The 10,054-nt window shown below is 39.4% G+C and overlaps 1 protein-coding gene and 1 non-coding gene across 2 annotated transcripts; both read left to right on the top strand.

The window, feature by feature from the left end:
- Positions 1–553: 553 nt before the first annotated feature.
- On the top strand, positions 554–8,171 carry LOC122758807 (transmembrane protein 180-like). Its single transcript, XM_044013130.1, has 9 exons — positions 554–674; positions 2,926–3,172; positions 3,340–3,419; positions 3,813–4,262; positions 4,343–4,463; positions 5,061–5,157; positions 5,621–5,792; positions 6,379–6,572; positions 7,210–8,171. Exons 2-9 carry the CDS (start codon positions 3,005–3,007, stop codon positions 7,458–7,460), a joined length of 1,533 nt encoding a protein of 510 aa, XP_043869065.1. The 5' UTR covers positions 554–674; positions 2,926–3,004; the 3' UTR covers positions 7,461–8,171.
- Positions 8,172–8,856: 685 nt separating this feature from the next.
- Positions 8,857–8,970, top strand: LOC122759747. The gene has a single exon (XR_006358302.1). It is a non-coding gene; the product is annotated as a U5 spliceosomal RNA (small nuclear RNA).
- The last annotated feature ends 1,084 nt before the right edge of the window (positions 8,971–10,054 follow it).

Below are 10,054 nucleotides of genomic sequence, written 5' to 3'. Positions count from 1 at the left end.
GGGGGTAATGTACACACAAATGAATAGGTTAATAAAAACTGAGTTAATGGTGACAGTAGAAGTGTTAAAAGGATAATAACTGTAAATACAGAACACAAAGCCACCTTGCTATATGACTGAAACAGGTAATCTTATGTTAAAAATAGTGTTTTATTTGCCATTTTGTTTACCAGAATGAGATGTCACAGTCTGATCCATTCATTCTTCTGTGTCAATTGACTGACCCCTGCTGGAGAAAAATAGAATGGGTTTCAAAATTGACAAATGCAGCTATTTTATGTCATTTTAATCACATTCTTTCCTTTCCCCTATTCTTATAATATCTATCGATCTATCTGTCTGTCTGTATGTCTGTGTCTGTCTGCCTGTCTGTCTGTCTATCTGTCTATCTATCTATGTCACTGGATGGCGCTCTAACACTGCTGGGAACACGCCTAACCACCTTTTTTTTTCTCAATCTTTATTGAAAATAACAGCAGCAAAGTACACAATCAGTTACCAATACACACACAATGAAACAGGCGCAAACCTAGTCCACGGAGTAACCGGCTGCTGTCATGACGTGGCGGGTCTGCCAACAACGTCACCGCCCTCCTGTGTTTGAGACTCAGCCCTGACACAGAGCACCGTGCCAAACACGACTTTATTTCACCGGCTCACCATCCCACACTTTGGTACGTAATGTCTATTTGAGTTGTTTTCAACATACGTTAAGTTAGTCGTGAATGTATCACTAGACAATAGGTAGCGTGGTGACATTAACTGCACAGCTAATGTTAGCGATTTCGTGAGGTTAACCAATGCTAACCAATGCTAGCTGCTTTCCGCAACCTGTTCAGCGCAGACTATCGTGTTTATCAGCTGCTTCTGACAGACACTCACTCTCTGAAAGAATATCTTTTCAATTAATTCGAGCCGGTAAGAATACGCCAAGTGCAGCTGTTGTCAATCATTAATAACAGCAACAATCAATTTATTTATAACCGCTTTTAAAACACTAAACAGAGTGCTTTGACCGGCTTGCTTGGACAAAGAGACACGAAAGCAAAGCCACAAAATTCAGATACAAGAGAAGTAAAAGCAACAAGACAACCCCACTTAAAAGCAAATATCATGAATAAAGATTAAAAATGATTAAATAAAACACAAAATATAAAGATAAAAGGCGTTAAGTATGTTATTTCAGACCTTTATGTTTCCAAATCTGTAGGTACATCACTTGCCTTAACCTTTCCTTAAATTGTGAAGCTGTAACTCCTGATCAAATGGCTCACCTTTCAGTTATGGTCAAGACACCTGTTGCTCAGTCGACCTTGTTTGTGTATCATATCTTTTGGCATTCCTCAACTTACCCTTCCCTCCTAAGTGTGTTGGAGAATCTATGTACCCTTCAGTAAGCATTTACTTTATCTTCAATTTCGTCTGAATAACCTACATTTTACACGCAGGACCTGTTAAGAGTGAATACAACAGGTGCATCATCTCAAGCTGCACAGGTGAAAAGGCTCTTAATCTGAAGATGAATGAACTTGAAGGCCTATCTTCTTGAATAGTAAACCACTTCTGATATGATAAGTGATACAAGGTGTGTTGTGGAGTAGGAGCAGTCAGCTTTACTGCCTGAATCTGATAGAAACACTGTTGGAAAGCTTTTAGTCATACTCCATGAACATTGCTTTGGCCAAGTTTGCGATCTCACTCAGATCCTGTGATTTCGCAGCTAGAGCTTCTATGGTACTTTGTGCCTGACTGACAGATTGATATCACATCACTTTGAGGCACCTATTTGGGGCTGTGAAACAACTTTCTACCCTGAAGATATGTTTGGAGCTCATAGCAAGCCTGAGCTTGTGCAACTTAGTGAAGTAAGACGGCTGCTACGTGTGAGAATGCAATGAGACACGGAAGTAGAAGATAACGTTAAATGAGGATCTGATGCAGACGTTTGTCCTCATCTGTAAGACTGAAACTGAGATGTGACATGGAGATAACATTATATTCCCTTACCAGCTCCTTTTTCCTCTTAACATCTCACCCCTTTGCATGCAGGTGTGAATTACACAGAGCACAATGAAACAGCATTATAACGCAATGTACCCCATGTGAAAGCAGCAATTTGCATGTGAGTGGTATCAAATAACTCTACTTCTGTTGTTGGGGTTTGACCCAGTTCACAGTCAGACCTGGTATTACCATGTGTCCGGAGTGATCTGATTTTAGGCAGATTGCGCTAGCTACAGTTCTGAGCTCTCGCAAACCATCACATGCATCCTCAGATCCGATGACCGAAAACACATTTGGAGGTGTTTGGGAATGCGTGGCCACATTGGTCACATTTGCTGAGCGCATGCACGCAATCACTGCTCGTACATTCATTTATTTGCAGCCACAATTATAACATGATTTATTTTTGCTAATGGTTAAAAGGTATATCATGTCACAGTAGCATTGGTTCCCTAGAGCTCCTTTTGTCTCTTCTTTCTTTCTCTCTCTTTTGCATGCACACTCGCACAGATTACTCACATACACAAACATGCAGACTCCTTAAATACATAATTAACATCAGTGTGTATTTGAATAAAGGGCGAGGGGATGACAGATCCAATCACTTGGTCACAGGATATGCATTTAGGATGCATTAATGTAAGGCTGTCTGCACTGAAGATGGATGTTAATACCAATTCTGAACTGGCTCTACAAAGAAAAGCAGCTTTCACTCTCACCGCAGTGAACAACAGAACAACTGCTAAGTACTTACTGACTAAAACTCTTCAGGAAACAACAGGAAATAGCAGTATAATTTGGGGTTTCATGCCGAGAGTTTTCCATGAGATGCTGCAGCACCTTTCAATAACCACAACAAATATCACACAAATACAGTAAACACCTGAAAGAATGACACTGTTTTTGTTGTTTTATTTTTAGGTCATGATGATGTGGTGACCCTGGGTTTGCCAGGCCGTGAGATGGTTACAGCTTGGCGCAGAGAGACTGAAATAGAAGAATGGGCAGGAGTGTCTGGGGCTTCTGGCAAGGTGTCTTCTCCACTGGGGTGCTCTATGGCTCTTTGTCCCTTTTTATCTCCATCCTTCACAACGTGTTCCTGCTTTACTATGTGGAGACATTTGTGTCCGTCTACAAGATTGATAAAATCTCCTTCTGGGTGGGAGAGGTGAGTGAGAAGAAAGATGGGTGTGAGCATGTGTCAGAAACATGTATCTTAACTTTGACTTGTGGTAGAATATTAAATTTAGCATACCAGCCAAATAATGCCAAGATGTTTTTTATATGTTTGGTTAGTCACTCTGAAAGAAAATTGTTGCTTATGATGCTCCACAGACAGTTTTCCTCATATGGAACAGTGTGAATGACCCTCTCTTTGGCTGGTTGAGCGATCGCTCCTTCCTCAGCTCCCCCCAGTAAGTGTCCTCATCCTGTTTCTTTCCTCCACTCTTGGGAAAAAACTGTAAATATTCCCCACTCCAAATAAACATAATAAACTTTGCAGAACAGGAACGTGCATGCAAGCAGAGGCACATAACATAAACAAAATCACAACTCTAAGCAGCTAGTGCACGTAGTTGCCGACATGCAGCAACAAACAAGACAACATAAAGCCGCTGCAAAATATGGGTAATAGATCGCATGCAAAGCAAAAGGCACCAGCACATGCATCACATAAAACATACAACCTGACGTTTGATGTGATATTTTGTGTGTAGTTTGCTCTTCCTGTAATTGCACAGGTGAATATTTTATATTATTTAGTTATATTAAAGTGACCTCCTTGTGTTTTTTGTTTTTACTCCCAGGTCAGGCTCTCAGGTCACATCCTCAGAAGTGGTGCTAAAGCGGCTGAAGGCTCTCTCCACAAATGGCCCTCTCTTTGCGCTGTCGTTCCTGGCCTTCTGGGTGGCGTGGGCCAGGCCTGGCCTGCAGTTCCTGCTGTGCTTGTGCCTCTACGACGGATTCCTCACCATGGTGGACCTCCACCACAGTGCCCTGCTGGCTGACCTGGCAGTGTCCGCTGCGGATCGCACGCGCCTCAACTTCCACTGTTCAGTGTTCAGCGCTTTGGGCTCGTTCTCCGTCTTTCTGTCCTACTCTTTCTGGGACAAAGAGGATTTCTACTTGTTCCGCCTCTTCTGTGTGACACTGGCATCTTTTTCCGTCTTGGGCTTTTTCATAGTGTCCAGGATGCTACGTCATAGTTTTCAACAGATGGCCTGTCCAAGAAAGGATGAGACATTGATGCACAAAGAGTAAGGATTTTAAATTTACAGTAACACTGGCATTCTTCCTCTTTATTTTCATCCATTTTACTTCCTCTACTCTATTCCAGGATCAGTGTTGGCAATTCTCCATCTACCCAACCGGAAAAACCTGTCACTGTCAGACTGTACCTTAAGCAGCTTTCCAGACACAGGAACTTCAAGTGGTTTGTGTCAATGAACCTGATTCAGGTAAGATTATTGATGACATTGAATGTGTTTTTAATTCTAGTTAAGATTAAGTGGGCCATTAACTCATAATGGCCCACATTAACTGGCTATTTATGGTCAAACTAGGACTTAGTGTGGTAATGGTGCTTGCCGGGGCTGACCACATATATCTGCTGTGCATCTTCATTGCTAGGTATGGCCATGCACACGCATTATTGTCTTTTTGTTAAAGCTGAAGATACAACCACACTGCAATGCATATCAATTATGGGTTAACCCATTCAATCTACTGTTGTAGTTATATAATTGCAATAGTTGTGTAAATGTCAAGATGTTGGTTAATACATAATTATAATTTGTAATTAAACAAGCTCTGAGAATGTAAACACAGTACATAGATGTGTTTTAGAATACTTGGTACTACATAAGATATGCTGTATTATCCTTGCTGCTAATCCTGTATTAGCAGCAAGTCTATTATTGTATAACTTAGCTACTAACTTAACTTAACTTTTAGTTGTAAAAGTACACTGATGGAACCTGGATTTTATGTATCCAATATTTTTTTCTTCCTTCTAATCAAATTACATTTTATTCATGTTAATTCTCTTCCTATAGGTATTTCACTGCCACTTCAACAACAACTTCTTCCCTCTTTTCCTTGAACATCTCCTCTCTGACAATATTTCAGCCTCCACGGGCTCCATCTTACTCGGTAAGGTCGCCAAGAACAAATAAGTAATTCTAACATTCAGCTCTTTCAATCCAGGCGCTGTGAAACTAGAGTTAAGCTGTAATTATCATTATCAATGCCATTCGAGGTTTAGGACAGTCTTATTGTTCTGCAGCTTGCACTGGGTTTACTTGTTTTGTTAAAAGAATATATGGTGAACACAGAGTAAACATATCCCATTTTTTTTTTACGCAAATCGATATAAAGGCTTATCTTATGTGATGAATAGGTTTAAGTTGCCATCTAAATTGGACTGTTTAATTTAAATCTTGAACAAAATACAAGCAGCTTTGAAGTCCAGTAAATTAGTTTTCTGTTTTTATTGATTTACATTCTTGTTTGTTGGCAATGCATATCATTTTCTGTTGAAAAGCTTATTATTTCTGCTAGGGTATTTTGTTTTGTTTTTAATTTGTAATGCTTCTTTGCTTCTGCTCTCATGCAGGGATCTCTTACATTGCTCCTCACCTGAACAACATGTATTTCCTGACACTGTGCCAACGTTATGGGGTTTACCACGTTATCCGCTGGCTATTTATGGTCAAACTGGGACTTAGTGTGGTAATGGTGCTTGCCGGGGCCGACCACATATATCTGCTGTGCATCTTCATTGCTAGGTATGGCCATGCACACGCATTATTGTCTTTTTGTTAAAGCTGAAGATACAACCACACCACAATGCATATCAATATAAGTTGAGCGCGTACGAGAATTAATGCACAACATTTATTTACTAAGACAAGCAAAGGAGTGTTTGTCACATTCAAATACTGTCCTATTCAAATATTGTCTTAACTTTCCTTTGTCATACAAAAGTGCTGGGCTGTATGCCAGTGCATACTGAAAACCAGTATGAAGACACGCTTAATTGCACCACTCCCTCTCTCCTACTCGCTCAATACACACACTCAACACCTCTCCCTTGTTGTATACTGTGAAACTGTGCTTTATTTATGTAGCCCCAAATCATGACTTTATCCCATGCTTTTTAAAAAATACCCTCTATGTATAGCGTTTCTATCCAGATAAAGATACCTTACATTTTCTCTGTGATGTTTAAGATTTCAATTCGTTTTTCAGCTCCAGGGACACCTTAGTCCTCTCTGTCAAGTCAAAAAGTGTAACTGTTAAGAATAAATTGCATTGCAGTTGATGTTTTCTGTTTTGGCTGACTGACTCTAACCTGCACTCTCATTCTCCCAGTAATCGGGTGTTTACGGAGGGGACGTGCAAGCTGCTGAAACTGGTCATTTCTGATCTGGTGGACGAAGACTTTGTGGTCAACCGACGTCAGCAGGCCACGTCTGCTCTCCTCTTCGGGATGGTAGCCTTGTTGACCAAACCGGGCCAGACATTCGCCCCACTCATTGGCACCTGGCTGCTGTGTGTTTACACAGGTACTGTGTCACTGGCATACTCGGCTCTTTATTAGGAAGTGTATAACGTGAGCTACTTTTAAATGTTGCAGGAAAAAGTAGCTCAGCTGAAATAGCAAATACATTCCCAGACCTTATCTGTGATCTGTATCCTTTTCAACAATGTGACTTTAGTGAGGTTTGAAATTGTTGTAAAGATTAAAAACAAGTGATAAAATGAGACAGATCTGCACTTGTCGGCCCTGAGGAAATTTAGCTTAGCTGAGGTCATGTGACAGATTATTTTACCCTCATGTAGAGCTTGCTCAGCTCTACATGAGGGTAAAATAATGCCCCCCCCCTCCGCCACACACACACATACACACACACTTTCAAGCGTTTGATCACAAAACACTGCATTTTTATATAGCTGACACCCATGGGCAAGAAAGGACATAATTGTATTCATTAATGCCCTGAAAATATAATGGGTATTTTTTGTTTTCCATACATTTACAACCAAAATGTTTGTATATTTGACCTGATTTATTATTAGGTTATTTCAGTATCAAGAATTTGATGATACTGGCTCATTTAAACGAATATTGTGAGAAAATAGTTAAATATGTTACTGTATTCATTTGTATTTATTTTTTGTTGCTGGATTTCTTTCCCCCAGGTTATGATATTTTTGAGAGGGAGCCTGTGAAGGACTCCCTGGTTTCAGTGCCTGACGTTGTCTCCGGCTCAGGGACGCCACCTCTACGCCTGGGCTGCTTCTACTTGTTGGTGTTTGTGCCTATCGCCTGTGCCCTGCTCCAGCTGGCCGCCTGGTCTCAGTTCACACTCCACGGCCGCAAACTTCAAGGGATCAAGACCTTAAGGCAGTCGGCCCAGCATGGCCACCTCATCGATGTCAAGGCCATATGAACTGAGTAAAGCTGCACATAGACACTTTTTTCATGCAACAGTTTTTACAGTTTTACACAACTGACAAGATGATGAAACAAAGCTACACTGATGAGTTCTGCAGCCAAGTCTTGTGGTCATGTATCTGTGGACAGTGAAAAATCAGTGGTTTGACAAACTGGAAGGAACATTTGTACTAATTGAAACTTGCCTTATTTTATATTAAAATATTGACCTATATTTATATTTGAACAGATGACCAAAAGATAGAGTACAACTACTTCATTGTTTGGATATAGAAATGATGAAGGTGACAAGTCAGTCCAAAGATTGTGTGCCCTCTTTAAATGGTTTGAGGTGGCCTGTAATCTGAGTGCGCTCACTAATCATCAATAACATCAGGAGGTTCACCACAGAGATAGTGTTATATATTCTTATGTTATAAATAGTAGGATGAAGAAAATTTATGAAAATTGATATTGTGTTCTAAGTGTTGTTGGAACTGCGTTGATCCTTCAATACAGAGGTTATTTTAATGTTACTGTTTCTTTGCCACAGAAAACCCTGCCAGTTAGATGTTGAGAATTCTAGATCCAGCCAGTGTTGATAATGGTGATGATGCTGGGTTTTTTTGCACAAAACTGCCATTTCTCTGTTGTACTTCTTGTACTTCTAACATTCTGATTGTTATAAACTTTGTGTATGGTCGTAATAAAAACTGGGATCAAGTAATTCATGCTGGTAACAATATTAAATAATTTAATTGTGCTGAAAATCCTAACTAAACCAGTGTGCCATATGCACCAGTTTAAGACCAGAGTGTTTTTATTAGGTCATACAATTGAAAGGTGCAATTTTAGAGGGTCTCTGTGAAGTTTACCCGTTAAAAACTAGGCAAATATATGCGAAACAAAAATTTCATTTCAAAGCAAGTCTTACATTTTTTGCTGGAACGACTTCCTGTTGGAACGGAAGTAGCCACGGTGAGTTCTCTCATGTTTTTACTAATTGACTACTTCGTATGCTCATTATGTTTACGCTTGTTTTACAATGTAGTTAAAACCATAGTCGTTCTTGTGTTTTGTCATCTTAAGCATTTCCACACATTTCTCATAACGTTTATTGACTAACAAAAGCTCCTCCAGTGCGGTACATGTCTCTCACAAAGTGGGAGAGGTGCCGGGTCGTCTTATCACTTCCCGTCATGCACTGCGTACGAGTTCTAACCATTTTGTAAATACGTTATTCGGGTTTTTCCTATTATTTTTCCAAATTATGTTTATTCCTATCCTCCTTTATAGCAATAGAGCACATGATACAGTGTGAATCGTTCAATTGCTCATTGAAATCTAGTAAAACCATCACTGTAAAAGTCATGTCAAGGAATGAGACCCCTGAGTTTACATTCATCAGAAGTATACTTATGTTTCTCTTCAGCTCGAATAAATCTTTCGCCTTTTACTAAAGATTTCCGTGGAGAGGAACTACATAAGTTCCATTTAATTTTTTGATACCCTGCTTAATGTGGGGCCCTGTACTTGTCATAAAAGAATATAGCACATACCCATTGACGACCGTACTGTTGTGGGTCGTACCTTATTCCTACCAATATTCGATGTTATATGTTGGGGACCGATTCGTACTAAGTTCTGATTAAGTTCTGAGTAAAGATATATAAAAACAAACACCTCAGACATGGATGGAAAAACGTGATGCAGATGTGGACATGTGAAATATTAATTTATACTATGAAGAAGTTAGATATAGGATACCTGTTATACATACAAACGACTAGTAAAAATGTAGTTTGTATTTAACTTCACTTTCCACTAGAGGGCACATTGTGTATGTGGTAAGAGAAGGAGAATCCATTTGTCACTGGTGATTTATTTATTTTTTTACTCACACAAATACAAATGGTCCTTATGTTCCATGTCAATTTTATAGGAAAAACTTAAAAAATGTGTCAACAAGATGACTGTATTAATGTTGACATTGTAGTTCATTCTTGATGTTTTGATCTTTATTTTTTTTTAAAAAAAGGGGGTTGTTGTGTTGTAATGTATAGAAATGATTCATGTTTCCATAACTTGAGACTTCCCATTTCTTGAGGCGTGTGTTTCTGTAAAGTTGTGTCTCACTGGTTGTTGCCTCTCTTTTTTTTTCTCTCAGAGGAGACACACAAACACAGAGAACAGGAAATTGAGAGCGAAGCAGACAAGCTGAAAATGTACAGCTCCGGCTCTCCACCAACACAAGAGCCTCAGGTTTGTCTGAGACACATGCAGCAGCAACAGGAAAACAAAATCAGGCAAGTGAATGTCTTTCCCCTTCTCATTAAGGCTTTGTGATATGAAATTTTGTTATTGAGTTTGTTATAACTTCTATTAAATCTTTAGTTAATAAAAATGATACTAACATGCTGCGTTCAGTGATTTAAAGTGTTATGTTTGTTCACTTTTTTGCTTTCCACAGTGTTGTTTTCATTTGCATTTCTATGAATTTTACAAGTCACATATTATTTTCTCGTGTATACATTCACCTACACGGAACATACAAAATAAAATGGAACTATAATATTTAATAGCAGGTCTACAACAAAGCACATTTTGCAT

Source organism: Solea senegalensis, linkage group LG18 (genome assembly GCF_019176455.1).
Source record: "Solea senegalensis isolate Sse05_10M linkage group LG18, IFAPA_SoseM_1, whole genome shotgun sequence".
NCBI lineage: Eukaryota > Metazoa > Chordata > Actinopteri > Pleuronectiformes > Soleidae > Solea > Solea senegalensis.
Note: the sequence above shows the minus strand (reverse complement) of the source record. Positions and strands in the feature narration are given on the sequence as shown.